This window comes from Aristolochia californica, unplaced genomic scaffold (genome assembly GCF_029961685.1).
Source record: "Aristolochia californica isolate CCGP_79_NKW_82.1479 unplaced genomic scaffold, dmAriCali1.0.hap1 SCAF_9, whole genome shotgun sequence".
Classification (NCBI taxonomy): domain Eukaryota; kingdom Viridiplantae; phylum Streptophyta; class Magnoliopsida; order Piperales; family Aristolochiaceae; genus Aristolochia; species Aristolochia californica.
In genome coordinates, this window is record NW_027182290.1 from 33,054,752 (window position 1) to 33,078,794 (window position 24,043).

Consider the following 24,043-nt stretch of genomic DNA (forward strand, 5'->3'; position numbering starts at 1 on the left):
AATGGGAATGGGATGAGGTTGCGGGTTGGTCATCGGTTTGGGGTCTACCCGACCCGTGCCTCTCCGCCGTCTCTGGTTAGGTGTTAGGAGTTGGGACTTCGGAAGACAAATCAAAGGAAGACGATTGCGTCCGGGAAACTAGCTTGGATCTGAAGTGCATACATTTATGACAAGCTGTTGCTCTGGTTGGAGTGCCGTAGTCTGTCGACTAGAGTCGTTCGTGAATAGACAATGCCCTCGGAAGCAGAAAACTTAGCATGATTATATTTACACCGGCGAAATCGAAGTGAAGACACTAGCTTTATTCGTCTCTAGCAAAAGACCCTAATCGTCTCCTGGATTTCGCATAAACATATTCCATGGAGAGTATGCTTCTCTCGTCCCCCTGTCGTAGCATTTCTGGCGATAAGAGAGGTTTGGGGACTGACACTGTCTGTTTATTTTTGTTTACCATTTATTTTCTTTTCCTTTTTCTTGCTTTTCTCTGCGCATGGAAATTTCATGATCTTGGGAAGTTTTCTCGAGTTAGCAGTTTTGCTATTGAACCCTGGAACTAGCTGGAAATGGGTGCCAGGCGACGGAGCAGGTGAAATAAATGGGTCTTGAACATAAGTACGCTAAAAGTAGATATTTTTGGTTTGTGAATACTGAACACCCAGTAGAGTACTCGTAAAGTGCTGACTTTAGGTGCATTTGGTTCACTAATTGAAACCCAAGACTTGCAGAAAAGCATAATAACGGATTTTTGGATCAAGATTCCATTTTGCTAGGGAACTCACTGATCTTGATCTTCTTTTTATTTATTTATTTATTTTTATTTCCAGTGAACAAGGAATGGATTCAGAGCACTCCATCAAATTTGAAGCTGAGGACATTACCTCCGAAGCTTCTTTCCTCGACCAGAAGAGTGAAAGCAGGAGCTAATTCCATAACTGCACGTAAAGCGGAGGACATTCCTCGTCGATGGTATAATCTTGCTGCAGATCTTTCGGTCAAACCTCCTCCACCTTTGCACCCGGTGTCTCTAAATCCTCTGAGACTTGAAGATTTATCTCCCCTTTTCCCCAATGAGCTCATCAGACAAGAGGTTACTGAAGAGAAATTTGTCGATATTCCAGATGAAGTTATTGATATATACAGACTTTGGCGTCCAACCCCATTAATCAGGTCGGCTCTCTTGACCCTCTTGCGATTGCATTTCAATGAAAGATGACGACGACCAATATAAAGAAGGAAATTTCTCTCTCATTTTTGTCAGGGCGAAGAGACTGGAAAAACTTCTAGGAACACCTGCCAGAATCTACTATAAGTATGAAGGGACGAGCCCGGCTGGCTCTCACAAACCGAATACAGCAGTCCCTCAAGCATGGTATAATGCACAAGAAGGCGTCAAGAATCTGGTGACTGAAACTGGTGCTGGGCAATGGGGGTGTGCATTAGCCTTTGCATGTAGCTTATTTGGACTTAATTGTGAAGTAAGAATTCTTTACTGATGAAGAGAACAAATTTTATGTACAATGGCATTATGCAGGTGTCAATCAAGCTAATTCAGATTGTGGATACACTGGCTTAGTTGCTCTGTTTACTTTCTTCTTTGGATACAAAATTCTCTATTGAGGAAAACTACATACATGTAGAAATTGATAATTCATGAACTTAATGACTTTTTTGTAATAATTGATATCTGTGCAGGTATGGCAAGTTAGAGCATCCTATGATCAGAAACCATACAGGAAATTAATGATGCAGACTTGGGGAGCTAAAGTACACCCATCTCCATCAGAAATAACTGAGGCAGGCAGGAAAATGCTCTCAAAAGATCCATCAACCCCTGGTAGTTTGGGAATAGCAATTTCAGAAGCTGTAGAAGTTGCAGCTCTAAATGATGATACTAAATACTCCTTGGGTAGTGTACTGAATCATGTACTTCTGCACCAGACTGTAATTGGTGAGGAATGTATAAAACAGATGGAAGCAGTAGGAGAGATGCCTGATATTATCATTGGTTGCACTGGTGGAGGATCCAATTTTGCGGGTCTCACATTTCCATTCATTAGAGAGAAGCTCAGGGGAAGAATCAATCCTGTCATAAGAGCTGTGGAACCAACAGCCTGTCCTTCACTTACCAAAGGTGTCTATGCTTATGACTTTGGTGACACAGCTGGGCTGACACCATTGCTGAAGATGCACACCCTGGGGCATGATTTCATACCAGACCCAATTCATGCCGGTAAGTCTTCTGGACTTTTAACATTTTGCATCTTCCATGGCCTGCCAGTGGTTTCCTGAATTCCAGAGATTCTGCTCTGTTGATACAGGTGGTTTGAGATATCATGGTATGGCTCCACTAATTTCACATGTCTACGAATTGGGTTTGATGGAAGCTATTGCAATTCCTCAAACTGAATGCTTTCAGGGTATGCCGTGCTCTCTTACCCTATTACCTTTATTCAGGTTTTTGTTCCAATAATGATGCTTTGGGTGTGTTAAGTTCTATGTAACACTTAATATGATGCTATATTCAATAACATTTAACTCTGCAAAATAGACAACTCCATACTAGTTATGCTAAATTTTTGGCATCAACACAGGGGAGTCTAGAACTACAGAATTACCTGAATGGATAAATGATGAAGTAACTGAATATTTTCTTAAACTGGAGTGACAGAGTGATACAGTGGTTTGCATTTAGATTGATCAAATAAGCTTGCAGCATTCAATAACTATTCCCCTGAAGCTGGTCCTGTAAGTTTATTGTTGAATTTAATTAATTTCAGGTGCAATTCAGTTTGCTCGATCAGAAGGTCTGATACCAGCACCAGAACCAACTCACGCAATAGCAGCGGCAATTAGGGAAGCACTTCATTGCAAGGAGACGGGAGAAGCCAAAGTTATTCTGCTGGCCATGTGTGGCCATGGACATTTTGACCTGCCAGCCTACGAAAAGTACTTGCAAGGAAATATGGTTGATCTATCCTTCTCAAATGAAAAGGCCCAAGCTTCACTGGTTACCATCCCTCAAGTGCCTGCTTAAAGCTAGCTTTGTAGATGATCCCAGATGGGGATGTAAGAAATCAGAGGATTACATTTGCTTAAATAGAATAAATTGAGCTGCTTCATAAGCTATCTATCTCCTTTATTTACGCAGGTCCAGGTCGGTGTGGTGCAACCCTCGTCTAGTTAAACAATAGCCTTTGCCACATGTAGATTCTATTGCACAACAACCTCTCAAAGAGGTAGTCAATTCTCTAGAAGAGGCTGATAAAACAACATTGATAAGATCAATTAAAATAAGAAAGCCAGCCATTTCTAGAGAATATGTGGTGTGCTTTTAAGAATTTGACTATGATATCGGTATTGAAAAATGACCCTGAGACGTTTTCATAAACTATGTATTGTAGTAAATCTAACTTATAGTAATATGCTATCAAGGATGAGACAGATTCTATGATGGAAAGTCGACTCTCTTGAGTTGCCTAATAGAGTAAGGATCATTGGTTGTAAATGAGTTTACAAGACCCAATTTGTTGTCAGAGGATTAGGGTTCACACAATCGGAAGGAATTGATTAGGGTTCACACAATCGGAAGGAATTGATTATTGAGAGACGGTCTTTCCTATTTCAAAGAAAGATTTATTTTGTATCATCATTGATATTAGTTACTCATTTCTTAAGTTATATTTACATTCAATTAATATAAAAATGGCATTCTTCTAAGGAGACTTAGAGAAAAAGGTTTTAAATGAACTATCTGAAATGGTAATTTGGTTTGCAAACTTAGAAAATACATATATTAGTTAAAGTTAGCCTCCTATATGTGGTTTTAGAAATTTCATAATGTTATATCTGCATTCAGTTTTGTCAAAAATGTTATGGATCAATGTATATACCACAAAGTTAAAAAGAGTAAAATCATCTTTTTAGTTTTGTAAGTGGATGATATTTTACTTACAACCAATGATATAGGCTTGCTTTATGAGGTAAAAGTTTTTCTCTATTAACATTTTTTATATGAAAGATATCGGTGAGATATCTTATATCACTGGCATTAAAATTAATAAAAATAAATAACAAGGTACTTTATGATTGTTAGTAAACCTATATCAATAAATTAGTTGAGAAATTTAGGATGTCAAATTACTGACCTAGTGTAACATCCATTATGAAAGGGGACCTGTCCAGTTTAAACCAATGCCCACATAATGACTTTGAAAGGAAACAACTAGAAAACATTCGTTATGCTTCAACAATTGGAAACCTTATATATGTCCAAATCTATACTAGAATGGATATTGGATATTAAAGTAACCCTGGATAGCTGCAAAGAATGTCATGCAATATCTTCAAGAAACCAAGAATTTCATGCTTACATATAAATGATCTAACAATTTAAAAATTGTTGGGTATTCAGACTTTGATTTTGTTAGATATGTTGAATCATGTAAGTCAATATAATGCCAAAAGGAGGAATAGGGGAGCAGTTTGCTTTTGTACTCAACATACGAACAGATATTGGCAGTAGTCTGGCTTATTTGTTGGTGATGCCCTCCTCTTTCTCAAGTTAGAGAAGCAGCTTTGAACTTCATCGAAACTGTAGAAAGGGTACAATGGAGTCAGGCAACATACTCTGTATTGCTACTAAGACAAGGACTCGATCTTTGTTGTCTCTCTGCCAGCTGACTTGATGCTTGGGATATGTTGAACTTTCCAGTGTTCTTTACTGTTCTTGTCACGTAAGATTTGTACTAGTTCATCCGACATCTCTTCCAAGTACAATTGTTTCAATGTGGTTAGGTACTCAATCCCCTGAGGCAACATCTTTATTTCTTGGGAGAACCCCAACCAGAGCTGCTGAATGCTAGGCATGGCTCCGTCTTCAACTTCCACACGGTTCACTCTTGCTAGTTCCCATAAACTCAAGGTTTTAAGTTTTGGAAAGCAGCCAGCTTTGAAGAACATAGATTTCCCAGCATATGGATTATGAAGCAGCAGACGTGTTAGATTTGGCAACCCTCCGAGCAAAGGAAGTGGGTCTTCCATAAGATTTGAACCATGCAATGATAAAAAACTAAGGTTTGAGAGTGAGGCAAACCAATGGGGTAGCATATCTAGCTGTCCACCCAGTATGAGCTTCTGCAGAAGAGGTGGAGGAGGATAAAGAGACTCTAATTTCAGTGGCTCTTCCTCTTCACTTGTCATTACAATCAAGTAAAGAAGTTGTCTCATGTTTCTTATAGAGACACACAAATTCCTTCCGTCTGAAGCTCTCACATTTATAATCGAAAATCTTCGAAGTTGAGTCAAGTTTTTTATTTCTTGAATGATCCCTTCGTTTGCTTTGATACATGTTAGGGTCTGCAGGTTGCTTAGATTTCCAAGACCCCTCGATGCTGGTAGGCCCCTGATATAACTGAAGCGAAAGGGGAAGCTCAACTCATCGGGAAGGTAACGGAACACAAGTAAATGACGAAGCTTTGAGAGCTTGTTGATCCCACTCGGTATCCTCTCTATGTAGGTGTCTCTAAGGTCCAGAGTTTGTAGGTTCCGAAGACTTGACAAGGACTTTGGAATCTCTCGGACTTTGGTTGCTTTCAAGGATAGATACCTCAGATTAAATAGCTCAAGCAATGTTTCTGGGACACTACTGATTGGAACTCCTTGGAGATCTAGGACTCTTAGCAGTCTGAACCTTGACATTGTAGATTGTAAAGAAGTGGCACTGGTAATGTCTGGCACAAATGCAAGGAAAGTGCGAAGATGAGACACTGACATACCTCTGCCCGATTGCAAATTTCTCCCACTCTGAATTGATAATCGACGAAGTCGTCTGTCTTCCATTTCTTCTGTGCCATCACGTACCAGGCAAAAATTCTCCTTCTCGCACATTGATAGGGCCAAGTCACGGATTATATCATGCACTCGACATGCTTTTACCCTTCCAAAGTAATTAACTTTTGCTAATTGAAGCATGTTTTTGCAAATAATCTCTTTCAGATATGTATCTGCTACTTCTTCCATTGTCATACCTCTCCTTTCTTCTACAAATCCCTCTGCAATCCACAACCTAATGAGTCGCTTTCTTTTTATGACATAATCCTCTGGGAAAACACTGCAATATAAGAAGCAGAGTTTAAGGTAGTATGGCATGTCAGTGAAGCTAAGCAGCAAGATGCTCTTCACCCTTTCAAGGATCGGATTATTACTAAACTCCCAGCTAAGACTGCTGTATGCCTTTCTCCATTCCAGTTCTGTTCTGTCCTTGGAAGACATGAGACCACCAACAGCCACAATAGCCAGTGGCAGGCCTTCACACTTTTCCACTATTATTTGTGCAAGGGGTTCTAGTTCTCGGGGGCAGCTTCTGTTGGGGTCTCTCCAGAATGCTTTCTTACAGAAAAGGGCCCAAGAATCGCTTTGACTGAGAGGCTCTAGGTAAAAGACATGGCTCCCGTCTCCTAATAAAGAGGCCAAATCTACATTGCGTGTAGTAATAATTATTCTACTTCCACGTCCATTATCTGGCAATGCAACATTAATGTTATTCCAAACATCTATGCTCCAGACATCATCTAGTATAATAACATACCTCTTTGATTGCAGATAGCCAACGAGAGTCTGTACCAGTTGTGGATAACTCATGGAGCTGATGTCAGATGGAAGTGCCTCGTTTGCCTTGCGGAATTCTTTTCCAATGTTTCTCAGAAGCTCTTCAATTCTGTAAGTCTGAGAGACACAGATCCACGCATAGCAGTCAAAATGCCCTTTCACTATTTGATTATTGTATGCTTTGTTGATAAGAGTGGTCTTGCCCAAACCACCCATACCAACCACTGATAGAATCAATCTTTGTTGTTGTTCTTCTTCTGTCAACCACCCGATAAGTAAATCTCTGTTCTCGTCTATCCCAACAATGTCTTCTTCTGCCATGAAGATGGATGAGTCCCTTTGATATTTCCATTCCTTGTTTCTGTTTGAATCATGTGAACTGCTTGCTTCATCTACTTCTTCAAGACGATAGCGATTTTTTCTGTCTGAGATGGCTTGTACCTTTGCTTTGATTCTTTGCAGGCGGGTGGCAATTTGATGCTTTGCAACGAGACTACTGGGGAATTGAATTACACTCTGAAGTTTGCCTTTGATTCCACCTCTTCGAGAGCTGTTTGCTTGATAAGTGAATTCATCAATTATGTCTTCCACTTCATAAGCTACATCTCGCACTTGTGTGGCCCATGTTGTGACCCCATCGCTGGTATTTTTTCTCCTATCAACTTCCCTCAGGAAGGATCTTATGCTCTCCAGCTCTTGTTTGATATCTTCAATTTCATGGCGGACACCTCCTAATAATGATGCCTCTTTCTCCAAGATAGAGGCCAGCTTTCCCAACAAGAAGTAAACCGTACCCTCCGCCATGTTTCCTACTAACATATTCACCGCCATTTTTGCTAATTCTCTCTGTAAATTGCCAACTTCGGATTCCCGTTCTGCTCGCAGCCTCACTGTTGCCCCTGGCCCCCTTCCTGTTCCTCGTCAGGCGCTTTCTGCTATCTTTGATAAACAGATGATAAGTTCGTCATTTTTTTATGCAGGAACATTTGGTGCCTGCGTCTATTCCGGATGTTATTAAACTAGCAAATTTGTCTCAATCTTTCATTTTCTAATTTCTGAAGGTATTCATTTTGTTTTCCTTTTTCACCTGTCGAGTTGGTCTTTTGCGGTGGTTCATTCATGACCGATCGGGTATTTCAATTGTTGACGACTACCCGGCTGCACTTCCAGTGTTTATTGTTTAATCTTTCGCTAAGACTTAAGAACATTTTCCAATTTCAGAAATCAAAATATGAAACGAATTTTCCTGTAATATCAGCACTCGGACTTTGTATGCATGCATATGCCATACTCTGTTCAGAACAATTAGGAGTTGAAAACGATTCTTTGGCAGAAGATTAGGTCACATCCACCCAAACATGAAGAGTTGGATTACTTCCTTAATATAATATCGTTATTAAAAAACGTTTTGGAGTGGGTTATCCAGGTCAAGAAAATGTTTTTATCTAGCCAAGAGTTTTGTGTTCTTGAACTGGTCGATTAAACTTAAGCTCATGTTCGCTGACAGAGATTTAGCAGAATATATAAATGAGCTTGTGGGCGGCTCTCTTAGTCAAGGACTCTTGACCTCCCCATTTTACCACTAATCGACGCTTCTCTTTGTCGTTTCTGACTGCCATCCATGGAGATCGCTGAGGACTCCAAGAGCTGAAATTTCGATGCCCGGGCTATTCCGCCATCTTCCTGGATTGGTTAGAATACATGTTTGACAGCTGATACCAATCGCTGATTCCACTTTCTCAGTGACGTACCTCATGGCTCTTCTCGCAGTGTTGATCGATCTCTTCACTTGACTTGGCTACCTTCTTCTACCTTGTATTGATCATCAGAACCCTCGAGCCATTCCGTTGACTCCGGTGAGCAAATGTCAAGGCCGGCATGAATGGTTGAACGCTATTCACAACTGACGTATGTAAATGCGAACAAGTCTCGAAAAGCTTCTGTTTCACTAAGACCATTTTAATGAATGAAGACCAGATTCAACGTGAAAATATACGTGTTTTGAAAATATACGGAAGTTTTGATTTTCCAGTTGCTTACTTGCATTCTGTTACTATGCTATTTATGGCAGAAATCTGATCCAAACACAATATCATCTGAAGATGGAGGAGAAATATAAAATGAAAAGTCAATTATCTCAAGGTGGATTCGTTTTTTTCCCTTAGATTAAGCAGGAGATACGTGTCAACCATTTAATACAAAAAGTCCAGATTGGAGTTAGAAATTCCCATCAGCTGATCATATATCTTAAAAGAGACATATTTCCTTCGGCTAATGTGTCCTGAACCAAAGAAAGCTGCTTCTCTGGATGCGTAGTCTGAAACTAGACAGATTGATTGACCATTAAAAAAAAACAACTAGTCTGAAGTTTTCTGACTTTGACAAATGTGTGTTGCTCAATTGTGGTGTTACTTATTTAATGGGCAGACATCTGCATTAAATGGTATTTAATCCTGGAATAAGCGTTTGAATGAACTGACTTCTGAATTACTATCAGTTATGAGCTCTCCTCTTTTGCAGTCCCATCTGGGTCTTTGAATGAATAGAAATATAGGGAGTGTCACACTCTCATTGCAGCTTAACAAAAAAAAAAGAAAAAGAAAAAAGCTTCCAATTGGGTTTTCTTCTTACTGACTTCCAATAGGAGGAAAAGCATAAGCAAAGCGTGCTAACAACTTTCATGGGTAATTTTTAGATATGAAATCAAGGTTAAACAACTGAAGTAGGGATGTGAGGAGAGGACTATGACAAGGGTTCTGCTTATTGTGTCTAATGAAGCAGAATGGCTGCATAAGATGAGTCTCTCAATTCATGAGTTTTTTACTCAAAATAAATCATACATTAGAGACTTGTTAAAAAAAAAAAGAAAAAAGAAAGATCATACATCAGGAATATGGTTTTGAATTGGCTTCCACAAAATTTTGTGAGTGAGAACAAAGAAAGGCTTCTTGGAAAACACTTATTTTAATTCCTTTTCTTGAACATACCTTACCACTGTCATCTATCATCTCTAGGTATTGCTGCTAAGACAAGGACTCGATCTTTGTTTTCTCTCTGTCAGTTAACTTGATGCTTGGGATATGTTGAACTTTCCAGTGTTCTTTACTGTTCTTGTCACGAAAGCTTTGTACTAGTTCGTTTGGCATCTCTTCCAAGTACAATTGTTTCAATGTGGTTAGGTACTCAATCCCCTGTGGCAACATCTTTATTTCTTGGGAGAACCCCAACCAGAGCTGCTGAATGCTAGGCATGGCTCCGTCTTCAACTTCCACACGGTTCACCCTTGCTAGTTCCCATAAACTCAAGGTTTTAAGTTTTGGAAAACAGCCAGCTTTGAAGAACATAGATTTCCCAGCATATGGATTCTGGAGCAGCAGACGTCTTAGATTTGGCAACCCTCCGAGCAAAGGAAGTGGGTCTTCCATTAGATTTGAACCATGCAATGATAAAAAACTAAGGTTTGAGAGTGAGGCAAACCAATGGGGTAGCTTAACTAGCTGTCCACCCAAAATGAGCTTCTGCAGAAGAGGTGGGGGAGGATAAAGTGCCTCTAATTCCAGTGGTTCTTCCTCTTCACTTGTCATTACAATCAAGTAAAGAAGTTGTCTCATGTTTCTTATAGAGACACACAAATTCCTTCCGTCTGATGCTCTCACATTTATAATCGAAAATCTTCGAAGTTGAGTCAAGTTTTTTATTTCTTGAATGATCCCTTCGTTTGCTTTGATACATGTTAGGGTCTGCAGGTTGCTTAGATTTCCAAGACCCCTTGACGCTGGTAGGCCACTGATATAACTGAAGCGAAAGGGGAAGGTCAACTCATCGGGAAGGTAACGGAACACAAGTAAATGACGAAGCCTTGAGAGCTTGTTGATCCCACTCGGTATCCTCTCTATGTGGGTGTCTCTAAGGTCTAGAGTTTGTAGGTTCCGAAGACTTGACAAGGACTTTGGAATCTCTCGGACTTTGGTTGCTTTCAAGGATAGATACCTCAGATTAAATAGCTCAAGCAATGCTTCTGGGACACTATTGATTGGAACTCCTTGGAGATCTAGGACTCTAAGCAGTCTGAACCTTGACAGAGTAGATTGTAAAGAAGTGGCACTGGTAATGTCTGGCACAAATGCAAGGAAAGTGCGAAGATGAGACACTGACATACCTCTGCCCAATTGCAAATTTCTTCCACTTTGAATTGATAATCGACGAGGCCGTTTGTCTTCCATTTCTTCTGTGCCATCACTTACCAGGCAAAAATTCTCCTTCTCACACATTGATAGGGCCAAGTCACGAATTATATCATGCACTCGACATGCTTTCACCCTTCCAAAGTAATTAATTTTTGCTAATTGAAGCATGTTTTTGCAAATAAGCTCTTTGAGGTATGTATCTGCTACTTCTTCCATAGTTATTCCTCTCCTTTCTTCTACAAATCCCTCTGCAATCCACAACCTAATGAGTCGCTTTCTTTTTATGACATAATCCTCTGGGAAAACACTGCAATATAAGAAGCAAAGTTTAAGGTAGTATGGCATGTCAGTGAAGCTAAGTAGCAAGATGCTCTTCACCCTTTCAAGGATAGGATTATTACTCAACTCCCAGCTAAGACTGCTGTATACCTTTCTCCATTCCAGTTCTGTTCTATCCTTTGAAGACATGAGACCACCAACAGCCACAATAGCGAGTGGCAGGCCTTCACACTTTTCCACTATTATTTGTGCAAGGGGTTCTAGTTCTTGAGGGCAGATTCTGTTCAGGTCTCTCCAGAATGCTTTCTTACAGAAAAGGGCCCAAGAATCGCTTTGACCGAGAGGCTCTAGGTAAAAGACATGGCTCCCATCTCCTAATGAAGAGGCCACATCTACATTGCGTGTAGTAATAATTATTCTACTTCCTCGTCCATTATCTGGCAGTACAACTTTTATGTTATTCCAAACATCTATGCTCCAGACATCATCTAGTATAATAACATACCTCTTTGATTGCAGATAGCCAAGGAGAGTCTGTACCAGTTGTGGATAACTCATGGAGGTGATGTCAGATGGAAGTGCTTCGTTTGCCTTGCGGAATTCTTTTCCAATGTTTCTCAGAAGCTCGTCAATTCTGTAAGTTTGAGAGACTGAGATCCATGCATAGCAGTCAAAATGCCCTTTCACTATTTGATTATTGTAAGCTTTGCTGACAAGAGTGGTCTTGCCCAAACCACCCATTCCAACCACTGATAGAACCAATCTCCGTTGTTCTTCTTCTTCTGTCAACCACCCGATAAGTAAATCTCTGTTCTCGTCTATCCCGACAATGTCTTCTTCTGCAATGAAGATGGATGAGTCCATTTGATACTTCCTTTCCTCGTTTCTGTTTGAACCATGTGAACTGCTTGCTTCATCTACTTCTTCAAGACGATAGCGATTTTTTCTGTCTGAGATGGCTTGTACCTTTGCTTTGATTCTTTGCAGGCGGATGGCAATTTGATGCTTTTTAAATAGACTACTGGGGAATTGAATTATACTCTGAAGTTTGCCTTTGATTCCACCTCTTCGAGAGCTGTTTGCTTGATAAGTGAATTCATCAATTATGTCTTCCACTTCATAAGCTACATCTCGCACTTGTGTGGCCCATGTTGTGACCCCATCGCTGGTATTTTTTCTCTTATCAACTTCCCTCAGGAAGGATCTTATGCTCTCCAGCTCTTGATTGATATCTTCAATTTCATGGCGGACACCTCCTAATAACGATGCCTCTTTTTCTAAGATAGAAGCCAGCTTTCCCAACAAGAAGTAAACTGTACCCTCTGCAGTGTTTCCTACTAACATATTCACCGCCATTTTTGCTAATTCTCCCTGTAGATGATTTCTGAATTCGGACTCTGTTCACTTACCAAAGCTTCTGCTCGCAGCCTGAATTGTTGTCCCTCTTGAAGATCTCTGTTATCCCAGAGAAACAGTGCGTCATTTGTTATTTACTATTTAAGTAATCCGGCCTATCTGTCTCAACCTTTCATTGTCTGATTTCTCTTAAGTATTCTTTCAGTTTTGCTTTTTTACCTCTTGATTAGTGGCCTTTGCGGTCCATCCACGTCCCCCAGTCTTTCAACTCTGGAGGACTACTGTATGTTTATTGTTTAAAATTTTCAAAATTATGTTTCTCTTTTCACATTTAAGAACTGAGTTATCCGATTGCATCCTCACGTTTGTCATTTTGTATGCGTCTGCCGTGCTTTGTTGTAGTCCGTAGACAGTTTGGAAGTAATCACGGCGACTTATTGATTTTTGGCTGAAACATCCACTCAAACGTGTTGAACTGGATTACTTTGTTCAGTTACTTCCGTTTTCTTCCCATTGTTAACACGAGACTTGGTTGAATCACAGGAATTTGTTGAACGAATTTTGCTGAGAGTTTGTAGATTCTAAACGTTAAATCACAGGGGTTGAGCGGAGTATAAAAATGGAGCTCCTAGGCGGCTCAATTGCCAAACAAGAACACTCGATCCCTTCTTTCACCGAAATACTTTAAACAAACGCCGGTCTTTGACTTCAAACATTGACGACGAATCATCGTTGCTCTCTGTGGTTTCTGACTGTCATTGGAGACTACCAAAGACCCGAAATTTCAATGCCTTGGCTACTCCGTCACATGTTTCAGTGATGGTGACAACTGATAGCACATAGCTGCTGCCACCTCTTCGGTGGGCAACTGGTGTAAATTCCACGCCACGCATCGTTGAAATAACAACTACCCCATAGTCCTAATTGACGAGAAATGTTAAATTCTCTCACTTATTTATGCAAATAAGTTAATTAATTTATAGCGATTTAATCCCTTATTGAACCTTGCATTTGCATACATTCAAGTTTCTCTTGGCGCTTCAAATTCAAAATTTAGTCCCGCGCTACCGACGAGGGGGAAGACGAAAGTTCTCGAAATCGAAATCGATCTTGCTCGGTGGAATCCATGGTATCTAGTCCATTCGTCTCCCTTTCTGAGATGATTGCTTCCACATCCGAGACCATAGGCCTTTTTCCCTTCACTCCGTGCTTTGCTGATCAAGTTTTCGATTAGGGTTGTAATCCACCTATACATAAACTCTGATCGAGTTCGCATCTTTGACATTTGCATGGCATGCAAGTCGTTTATTGGGTGGTCAATGCTCTTTTGGTGCCGCAGTTTGTCTTCTGTTAAGGTAACTAGAAAATTACATACGTGATCTTTGGAGTAACTAATATTGATTATTTAAAACATTCTTTAGCAGGTTCTATATGCTTCTGTTCGTCAGCTATTGATGCTAATATCAATGCCTGAAAGAAATCCTTTTGTGCGTTAAGTGTGTTGGAATTCTTCTCTTTGAGCCATGGAGTCTGTTGTTGCCTCAGTTAGTGGCTACAGTGGAGTAGAAAGGTTCAGTCTCCATCAAACTCATCACACGAACGGGGGCTTACTAGTTGGGCTGATGAACAAGTCAACAACACATTTGGTGAGTTCTGTTTCACACATTATAAGTGACTTGAAGCTACTTTCACTACATTTGTTGGGTTCTGTGGACCAATTTTTAATTACTGTTGTTGACTTCTGAATATCTGTTCTATGAGTATATTAGGTGTAAGAAAATATGATATAGCAAAGAAGTATGGAATAAAAATAGTCAACCATCGTTGGTTTGAGGACTGCCTTAAAGAAGGCAAACGCCTTCCAGAAGACATGTATACCATGCAAAGGTACTGATTTTGAGTCCTGGACTTCCTGTTGAGGAAGTACCATCAGAATTTGTGTTTGACTCCTATAATAGTCTTTCCACTCTAAGAAGCTCAGAGTAGCTTACCTTGTATCATTTGGAGTGTCACTGGGAATAAGATCCAGTCAATCCAGGCAGGTCTAACACTAATGACATAGGCATAAAATATGTGTTTCTATGCACATAACTTCTAGTGCAGTTGACAACGATTTTAGTTGTATTCTGTAAGGTAACAGTTTTTATATGGTATTTATCTTCACATGCTCTTGCCATCCAAAGTTTCGATGCACACTGTGTAGCAACCTGTCAGGCAATATATATATATATATTTTTTTTTTGTCAGGGGCTTCCTTTTCGATTTTTTTGGACTGCTTCATAATCATCCAAGGGAGCTTTGTTTGATGGCTTTCAATTTATCATGCAGTGTGACTCACTATATCTCAACCACCAGTGCCAAATCTTCAAGTGATGAATAATTTGTACTTTTTTTTTTTTTTTTTGCCTTTTTGGGACAATTGGAAATACTAATAGTGAGCAGCAAGTAGGTGCCCTGCTGTGGGAACCATCAGTTAATGCAGTAACAAGCAGTGTAGCAGATAATCACTCAAATAAGATGAAAAGAAAGGTGCTCTGTGAGATTTCCAATACACATAATGAGATTGATGTACTGCAGGATGATACGGGAGGCTTGGGTGTTGGTTGCCCCAATTGGTCAGTTTCTAATTTATTAAGAGAGGTAAGATTCAGTTGTTCCAGAGGTTAAACTCTTTTTTCTCTGTGAATTGTTTGGTAATCTGTAATTTGATTGTCCAAAATAGTCAATTGCCTTAGTTACTTTCATTCTTCTGGCAAATAGATAATCTATTAGTGGAATCTATATGTATTTAATTTAATGAGAAAATGTGTGCTTAGAATATGGTGGACCTAATAAACAGTAATTCATTTATGTGCCTTATCAACTGTTAGGTGTGTTTTAATGATTCAAACTTGTCAACAAAAGCATTACCTTGAAAAGGATTCAATATTCCACAGTTTTTTTTTTTATGTCTGGTTGGAATTGCAAATCCAAGATATCTTGACATTTGTCTTGGAAATGAGATTGAAATATCTTGGAAAACCTTTGTTCAGATTTGTTATGGAAAAGGAGAACATGATGTCTGTATTAGGTAGTGCATGTTCGGCACTTTCTAAGTTATTATTTTTTTAGATATTACAAGTGCTTATTTTTTATGCTCCACAGGCAATTATGAAAAATATAAAAAATATAGGTTGGGGGTTTGGCTCAATGGTCATGGGGGGCAGGCTGTTCTAGTATGAGGTCTTGGGTTCAACTCTCACTAGGGGTTTCAGGTGTTGTATGTATAATTATTTATTGCTTCACGAAGGTGATTAATAACAAATATATTTCTCAATAATTTCAGGGCATTTGGAATGCAAAATTTTACTTCAGGGAGTAAATATCTCATGGTTGTATTCAATGTTGCATTTCATTAGTTAATACTACAAAATCTTCAACATTTTACAACATTTTAGCTTAAATGTTACTAAATTTTAAACTGTTAAAACCTAGAATATAGCAGTCTACCAATATTAACTGTGGGGTTCCAAGAGGTTTTCATGAATGTCAACAATGTTTCAATATCCAAGATGTGCACTGAGCCAGTAATCACGTCTATGTGATGGCTTGGATGGATTCATGAAATACCCACATAAGTGTGGTGGTACCTGGTTATGCAAATGACTGGAATATATGATCACCTTTAATGCAACAATTGTTGGTGAAGTCTGTTGTGTTATGATAGCTGAGTATTATTTGGTTGCTGTATGATTAATTGTCATTGATCTTTTTTATCCTATTTTTGGGCAATTTCATCTATGGACACAAGAAGGTATATTTGCTTATTGTTTGTTGCCTTGTTTAACAGTCTAAAGAATTGGTAGTTGCAAGCAGAAACAGAAGGACTGTTGTTGTTGGAAGCACCACCATTCGTAAATGTTGCCGCCTAGTAAACGATTCTGCATCTGATATCCATCTTAACCATTTCTCTGCCGTGCCCAGAGATTTTAATAATGCAAAGACCAGAAATACATCACAGTGTGAAGGGGCCAAAGCTGACACCGGTTAATCTCATTCTGGAGAGAAGAGGAACATGAGACTAGAGGAAGTTAAAGCTTCAAATGAGACTGATAGTTTCCATTTATCGAATAACATATCTAATCAATCTTTTGAGACTAGGTGAGACGGGGGATGAAGCCATGGTGTGGCTAAACACCAAGGTCGAAGACTGTGCAAGCCCAGTGCACAGCAATAGCAGCGACGGCCAAGGCCAAGTGCAATGGCATGGCCTAAAGGGGCGCACGCATATGGCCGACCCGGAATCAGCTGCAGTGGAAGAAGACGTACTTGCGCTTGCCAAACGGATGGCCAAGCAGCAAGGCGCGCAACAACCCCAGCTGCTGGCCGAGACACAAGGCAGCACGCCAACAGGCATGCGGAGGCGGGTCTAAATGGGGTTGCAGCCAGCAAATGCGTAGGCGGATGGAAATGGGGTTGCGCGCGACTAGGACTCCAGGCGGATCGAAATGGGGTTGTGTGCAGCCAAGACTCCAGGTGCATCCGCTGGCGCGCGCGCGACAAGGACTCCAGATAGAAATGGGGTTGCGCGCGACTAGGACTCCAGGCGGATCGAAATGGGGTTGAGCGCGCCAAGACTTTAGGAGCATCCGCTGGCGTGCGCGGTGCAAGGACTCCAGGCACTGGCGCGCACGACAAGGACTCCAGGCGCAGGCGCGTGCTTGACATGGCCACCAGGCGCCCGCGCGAAATGGGGTTTCCAAGGCGCCCGCGCGACTAGGACTCCAGGCACCCGTGCGACCAGGGCGTCTCTGACGCCAAAATGCGAATTTTCGGGATTTGGCGAATTTCTCCGAGTCTTTAGAGATTTCTAAGGACTAGGGACGGTTTCTGAGCCTTCTAAAGGCCAGGGGAGGAGGCTATAAATAGGAGGGGCCTCTCCCATTGTAAAGAATTCGGATTCTTAGCATTCTTTGCTCTTTAAGTGTATAGAGAGAGTGAGTGGGTGGCCTTCAAGAGTGTTTGGCCACCCTTTGTAACTTTGTTTTCTCAATACAAAGTTAGCATTATTCTTTCATTTGTTTGGTCTCTTTGTCGTTCTTTTGGCTTGCAACATCGAGTGTGGAGGTTAGGTGGAAGATCCGTGAGACAAGGAGGTTGACTAGTTCTTGGGAAGAGCTAGGCCGCACGGGGTAGATATTATGTTGGGCTAGACAGACTTAGCCCGAATCTGACCGTGTGACAACTGGTATCAGAGCAGCATTCCATCTATGGCGTCCACAAGTAGAGATGTAGCAACAAGAGGTATGGAAACACTCTCTGAAAACGATTTATGTTTTGGTGATTTCAAGTCCAGGCTTGTTAGCTTGGAAAATTAGCTTTCAAGACTGGAGGAGTTCGTACGTGACATTGTGCATGGCCTACACCCTGTCCCTGACTGGTTCCAAAGGTTTGAGGACAACGTACATAGTGCCATGGCAGTGATGCGAACTGAAATTCAGAGAGTGGACGGAGATTTTAAGACCATTGCAAAAGAAGTGGAGGCAAGACTCACCCTATGCGAGAGAGCCCTTGCGAATGGAGAAGGTTCGCAAGGAGGTGCCAAGATCAGGATCTACTGGGAGTGGCAGCAGGGAGGTGCCAGTTCCGGTTCTGTTGGGAGAGATAGCAGAGAGGTGCCAGATCCGGTGCTGTTTTCCAGAAACTACTGGGAAAGGCAGCAGGGAGGAACCAGTTTTGGTACTGCTGGGAGAGATAGCAGAATGGCGCCAGATCCGGTGCTGCTTTCCAGAAACTACTGGGAAAGATAGCAGGGAGGTGCCAGGTCCGGTGCTGCTGGGAGAGACAGCAGAAAGGCGCCCGATCCGGTGCTGCTTTCCAGAAACTGTTGGGAAAGGCAGCAGGGAGGCGCCAAATCCAATGCTCTGGGAGAGACAGTAGAAAGGAGCCAGATCCAGTGCTGCGTTCCAGTAACTGCTGGAAGAAGCAGCAAGCCAACCATGAGTGGGTGGCGTATGTTGATGGCGCGCAGACGAGGACGTCTGCATTAAGGCGGTGGGAGTATGAGACGAGAAGATTTTGGCTCGACGACGGATACTTCCATGCTAGCAAGCTCAGCCCGAAGCAAGCTCAGTGGCAAGTTTTCTTGGCCGAGTTTGACTTTGAGATGAGGTACAAGGTGGGGAAAGACTAGGCTGCTGCAGATACCTTAAGCAGAAAAAACGGATTATGCTATGCCTTTTGATGGAGAAAAGGGCACAAGGGTATTGACACATATACAACGCACAACACCAGATTGCATTGCTGGAACACGCACAGAAACGGAACATGTGCGTGCAGCGGAGGCAGAGGTGCATGTGGCGCTATGCGAACAGCACTCAGGAACCTCAACGTGTGATGCGGCAAGTGGCAGACCCTTCACGGGCATCACGCGCGAAGCAGTAGCAGCTGTGCAAGACGGATATATGCGCAGCACATGCGTTGGCACTTGCTTCACGCGCACCATGCGCGGTGCGGTAGCAGCAGAACTTGATGAGGCGCACGACGCACACATAGACGCAGGAGACATGCGCTTTGTGCAAGGCGTGCCTGCGCACATGCAGGAACATCTTGTCGCAGAAACAGAAAATGCGACTTGGCGATTACGAGTCTTAGCAGCAATTACACAGGTTAGTGCTTCGTTGCGAGACCGGATTCACACTAGACTTCACCAAGACGCCCATACCTACAGCATTGTGCAAGCTGCAACCTTGGATGAGAGGAGAAGACTATGGCTTGACGACGGATTGCTCAAGACCAAAGGTAATCGACTTTATGTGCCTAAGTACGATAACCTTCGGTGTGACCTCTTGAGGGAATGCCATGATACCTTGTGGGGAGGACAACCAGACCAAAGACGGACGTTGGCCTTGCTCTCTAGCCAGTATTATTGGTTGGACATGGAGAGCGATGTGGAGGAGTATGTGTGCACATGTCTTATCTGTCAACAAGATATGATGGAACAAAGAAAACCCAGAGGCATGTTACAGCCTTTACCCATTCCAAAACGGCCGTGGGAGTCTATTTCAATGGACTTCATTTCTGGTTTGCGCAAGAAAGAAGGGCTTGGGTCTATCATGGTAGTGGTGGACTAGGTTACGAAGCACGGAACATTCGTAACAGTGCCAAGCGATTGTACAACAGAGGAGGTTGCTCGAGCATTCATGGCACAAGTGGTGAAGAACTGGGGTGTGCCCACAATGATCATTAGTGATCGTGACCCCAGATTCACAGGAAAATTCTGGACCGAGTTATTTAAACTATTGGGAATTACTGAAATTTTTTCCACTAGTTTTCATCCTCAAATTGACGGCCAAACGGAGCTTATAAAGACCGAGAGGAGCGCAAAAGGGACAAGCCCCGGAGGACACAATACTTGGCAAAGTGGCAGGGTCAACCGGAAAGCGAGGCAACATGGCAAGACACTGCCGAGTTGTAGCAATCCGAGAAGAAGGTGGCCCACTATCGCCTGGGGATGCAGACGAGGGCGTCTGCCTTATGGCGGTGGGAGTATGAGATGGGGGATGAAGCCATGGTGTGGCCAGACACCAAGGTCAAGTCCAGTGCACAACAATAACAGTGACGGCCAAGGCCAAGTGTAATGGCACGGCCCAGAGGGTCGCACGCATATGGCCTACCCGGAATCAACTGCAGCGGAAGAAGACGTACTTGCGCTTGCCAAATGGATGGCCAAGCAGCAAGGCACGCAACAACCCCAGCTGCTGGCAGAGACACAAGGCAGCACGCCAACAGGCATGCGGAGGCGGGTCGAAATGGGGTTGCAGCCAGCAGGTGCGCAGGCGGATCGAAATGGGGTTGCAGCCAGCAGGTGCGCAAGCGGACCGAAATGGGGTTGCGCGCGACCAGGACTCCAAGCGGATGGAAATGGGGTTGCGCGCGACTAGGACTCCAGGCGGATCGAAATGGGGTTGCGCGCGGCCAAGACTCCAGGCGCATCCGCTGGCGCGCGCGCGACAAGGACTCCAGGCTAATCGAAATGGGGTTGCGCACGCCAGGACTCTATGCGCTGGCGCGCGCGCTACAAGGACTCCAGGCGCAGGCGCTCGCACGAAATGGGGTTTCCAAGGCGCTCGCGCGACCAGGGCACCTCTGACGCCAGAATACGAATTTTCGGATCTGGCGAATTTCTCCGAGTCTTTAGAGATAAGGACCAGGGACGGTTTTTGAGCCTTCTAAAGGCCAGGGGAGGAGGTTATAAATAGGAGGGGCCTCTCCCATTGTAAAAAAGTCGGATTCTTAGCATTCTTTGCTCTTTAAGTGTATAGAGAGAGTGAGTGGGTGGCCTTCAAGAGTGTTTGGCCACCCTTTGTACCTTTGTTTTCTCAATACAAAGTTAGCATTATTCTTCTATTTTTTTGGTCTCTCCGTCATTCTTTTGGCTTGCAACATCGAGTGTGGAGGTTAGGTGGAAGATCCATGAGACAAGGAGGCTGACTAGTTCTTGGGAACAGCTAGGCCGCACGGGGTAGATATTCCGTTGGGCTAGACGGACTTAGCCCGAATCTGACTGCGTGACACTAGGTCACCCACTCAAGTAACTGCACCACAGAGTAGCTTTTGTGATCCTGAAGGAAGAAAGGATATAGTCAAAAAACAAGAAGAAAACGTTGATGCAATAATTTTTCCATCTACTTTTACAGAAGTTTCCTTTGTTATATGCTGGACTGACTTCAGTTCCTCGAGGGGGGTCTTGCCATGTGGGCACTGGTTCTGCTACTCCTGCATCCACAGCTGGGCTGATCATATGCTACCTATCTCATTTTATTTTTTAAAAAAATTTTAGTTGATTTCTTTCTGCTGATCCCATAAATGCATTTTTCAGTACTACCAATTTACATTTTTTCTGTTTATGTATCTAAAGCTCCAAGTAGCTAATTTTGATGTCTGCATATGACTACCATGGAGCTTCCCATGATGGTACTCGCACTTCAGATTGCATATTATTCTCTTGCAATCACATCTTAGTGTTGTGTCATCAAATATGTGGAAAAAATGATCGGTTCATATTGTCCCTTAGGTCTTAATCACTTTTCTGTGAACTTGTCCGAGTTGAATTTCAATCGCATTTCTAGTATGTATTCAAGCTCCTGGAAAGGAGCTTCTGAAAATGGGATACTAATTTCCTGCACATCTTATTTTTTGAGAGCAGTTTTCCCGCATATCTGTGAAATTACTTGAAATGTCAATTCTTTCATTTTGCTGATGCATGCCCTTTGACCAAATGACTGACTGGTTGTTTAGGAGTGCAGTATGACATGCTTTTTACTTTATCCTTCTGCGGTATCTTAAAATGATCAGCAGTTGTGGTTACAGCTTCACTTCCAGCCCCTAATCGGACCTAGTGCCATGGCTAACTTTGTCATTCAACATTCATCTCATCCAGCTGGTGTGGTCCACTCAGTTGATCTTTCTTTGTTTAGAAAAAAGAATGTATGCTTTTAGGAGCATCAAATTATCAAGCTGCTCAAGGGTAATGAATTGACATGTTGGTTACTTTTGCTTTTGTTACTGACTCTGCTGTAATTGATTACTAATTCATACCAAATTTTTTGTTTCTTGTGCTACTCCATAGTTTTAACTTTTTTTATTTTATTATTGTCTAGGCTTCAATGAGAAAGGTCTCTGTATGCCCTTTGTGCAAGGCTAGTTTAGAAGGATCAGGAAGGTGGAGATGATTACTCACAGACTATTCCTGCCATCGAATCAGGAGATGATATATACATGGTCCCAGGGAGAGGGGTAAGAAATTTTATTCTCTATATTGGGCTAGTTTTCTAATTCTTCTTGATGCTTTCTTAACTTAGTTATGGACCTTTATGTTTATACATACGTAAACATTCAGGAGGGACTTGTGGCGAGTCTGGATTTTGGAAATTCTTGGAGTTTGGTTGTATTTATAGAAGTCTAGAAGACTAGAATTTCATAAATCCTATCCTTGGACTTCAACCAAAAACAAAAGATGAAAAACCTCATCGTCCATTCCCTTGTTGATAGCAAGACGACTATTAATTTAACTAATCTAATCATATATCAAAGTAAAATAATCTTGTCTGGTTCCATTGAGTTCAACAAACTTGCTTTCTTCTGGTCAAAAATGTTTTTGATTAATCGGGTTTGGTTAGTAAGCTTCACCAGCACGACCAGTTGGGGAGTGAGGCACAATTTCAGAAAATGGGGGAGGGGGGACTGCCCTTATCCTTTCTTTTGGTCAGCGGGGCAAGGACCTTTACTTCCAGCTGGAGGAGAGGGTAGAGGGATGCTCCCCCATCGGCTCAAAGAAGGGGAGGGGTGGTGTCCCACCATTGTTTTTAAGATCGGGGAAAGGGCTCTGTTCGCTTCTCCTTTTAATCTCTATACAAAAAAAGTTGGGGAGCTCACCCTTATACTTCAAAGAAAAATTATTTTATTTATTTTTAATAATTATGTTTTATGACATCAGCATTTGGTCAACTGGTGGTTAAACCTTGTTGACCAGATTCAATTGGATTTGGTTATCTCTCTTATCGATGAGTGGATGAGGTTTATAACATTGTTATAAAATATCAAAATAAACAAAAGAAAATATTTATTTCAAAATATTTTTGAAATTAAATGTTTTTATAAAATATAATTTTAATTTTAAAACTAAAAGAAAATATTATCAAATAGTATGTTGGTTGCATAATGTAATATTAAATTAATAAGTATGTTAATAAAGTTGTTCAAGATATCAATGATTTATTGATATTGATAGTTATGTTAATCAAACAACATAATCATAAACTTTATCTATACTAATTAAACACATTTATAACTTATGTTATTGATCCCTATATGATATTATAAACTTTATTTCTGTATTTTAAATAATTTATGGAGATAAATTCATGGTTTTAATATATTAAATATCTAATAATTCAAGTTTATATTTAACTAAACTATTTTTTTGAAATCTTTGAATTTAGTTGAATCTCACTAAACACCAAGTTTTAAAATCAGTAGGGCTTTAAAAATATGCTTTGAGGAGGAATGTGTTACTACTATTCAATAGAACATCATAGTTGATGGGTTTGTGTTCATGATTGTATATCTAGGGGTGGCATTGAACTGAGCCGGTTTGCAAGCGGCTCTAGCTTGGTTCGGTTCGATTTGGTTTATCTGAATCTTGAATTGTTAAGCTCGTTTAATTTAATGAGCTGATTTCGACTAAACCATGGTTTAGTTTGAAGCTCGTTAACTCAACAAGGGCTCAGGAGGTGGGGGTTGGTAGTGGGAGGTGTCTTCGTCTTCGTCTCAACTTTTCGGGAATCACGGGGAAAGGGAAACAACGTTCGGTAACTTTCTTCCTCCTCTATCTATTGTCATCGATCCTTATCACTGTTGAGCTCCTCCATCAATTTTCTCTCCTTTTTTTTGTCTCTGCCATTGTTGTCCGCTCGAACTCAAACTCGGTTAAAATTAATGGGTTCGACTCAATTTAATTCGATGCCACCCCTACCGTACATCCAATCATCATCAGAGACACCTAAATTTTGTTGGGATAATCCAACATGAATCTTGCTAAAACATTTTATCCCTTATCAAATTACATTGTGTTT

At 41.5% G+C, this 24,043-nt stretch overlaps 3 protein-coding genes across 3 annotated transcripts; 1 reads left to right on the forward strand and 2 right to left on the reverse strand.

The window, feature by feature from the left end:
• Positions 1–40: 40 nt before the first annotated feature.
• Positions 41–3,124, forward strand: LOC137940002 (uncharacterized). Its single transcript, XM_068784895.1, has 6 exons — positions 41–414; positions 825–1,167; positions 1,259–1,475; positions 1,693–2,230; positions 2,319–2,417; positions 2,778–3,124. The coding sequence occupies exons 1-6, from the start codon at positions 360–362 to the stop codon at positions 3,032–3,034; spliced, it is 1,509 nt and encodes a 502-aa protein (XP_068640996.1). The 5' UTR covers positions 41–359; the 3' UTR covers positions 3,035–3,124.
• A 1,514-nt stretch (positions 3,125–4,638) lies between these two features.
• On the reverse strand, positions 4,639–7,410 carry LOC137940807 (disease resistance protein RPM1-like). Its single transcript, XM_068785932.1, has one exon. The coding sequence runs from the start codon at positions 7,408–7,410 to the stop codon at positions 4,639–4,641; it is 2,772 nt and encodes a 923-aa protein (XP_068642033.1).
• Positions 7,411–9,597: 2,187 nt separating this feature from the next.
• On the reverse strand, positions 9,598–12,428 carry LOC137940809 (disease resistance protein RPM1-like). Its single transcript, XM_068785933.1, has one exon. The coding sequence runs from the start codon at positions 12,426–12,428 to the stop codon at positions 9,630–9,632; it is 2,799 nt and encodes a 932-aa protein (XP_068642034.1). The 3' UTR covers positions 9,598–9,629.
• Positions 12,429–24,043: the final 11,615 nt, after the last annotated feature.

Coding starts and splice junctions, on each gene's coding strand:
- LOC137940002 (XM_068784895.1), top strand. CDS start 360: ATGGAGAGTATGCTTCTCTCGTCCCCCTGTCGTAGCATTTCTGGCGAT. Junction 415..824: donor CATTTCTGGCGATAAGAGAG/GTTTGGGGACTG, acceptor TTTTATTTCCAG/TGAACAAGGAATGGATTCAG. Junction 2,418..2,777: donor TCAAACTGAATGCTTTCAGG/GTATGCCGTGCT, acceptor AATTAATTTCAG/GTGCAATTCAGTTTGCTCGA.
- LOC137940807 (XM_068785932.1), bottom strand. CDS start 7,410: ATGGCGGAGGGTACGGTTTACTTCTTGTTGGGAAAGCTGGCCTCTATC.
- LOC137940809 (XM_068785933.1), bottom strand. CDS start 12,428: ATGGCGGTGAATATGTTAGTAGGAAACACTGCAGAGGGTACAGTTTAC.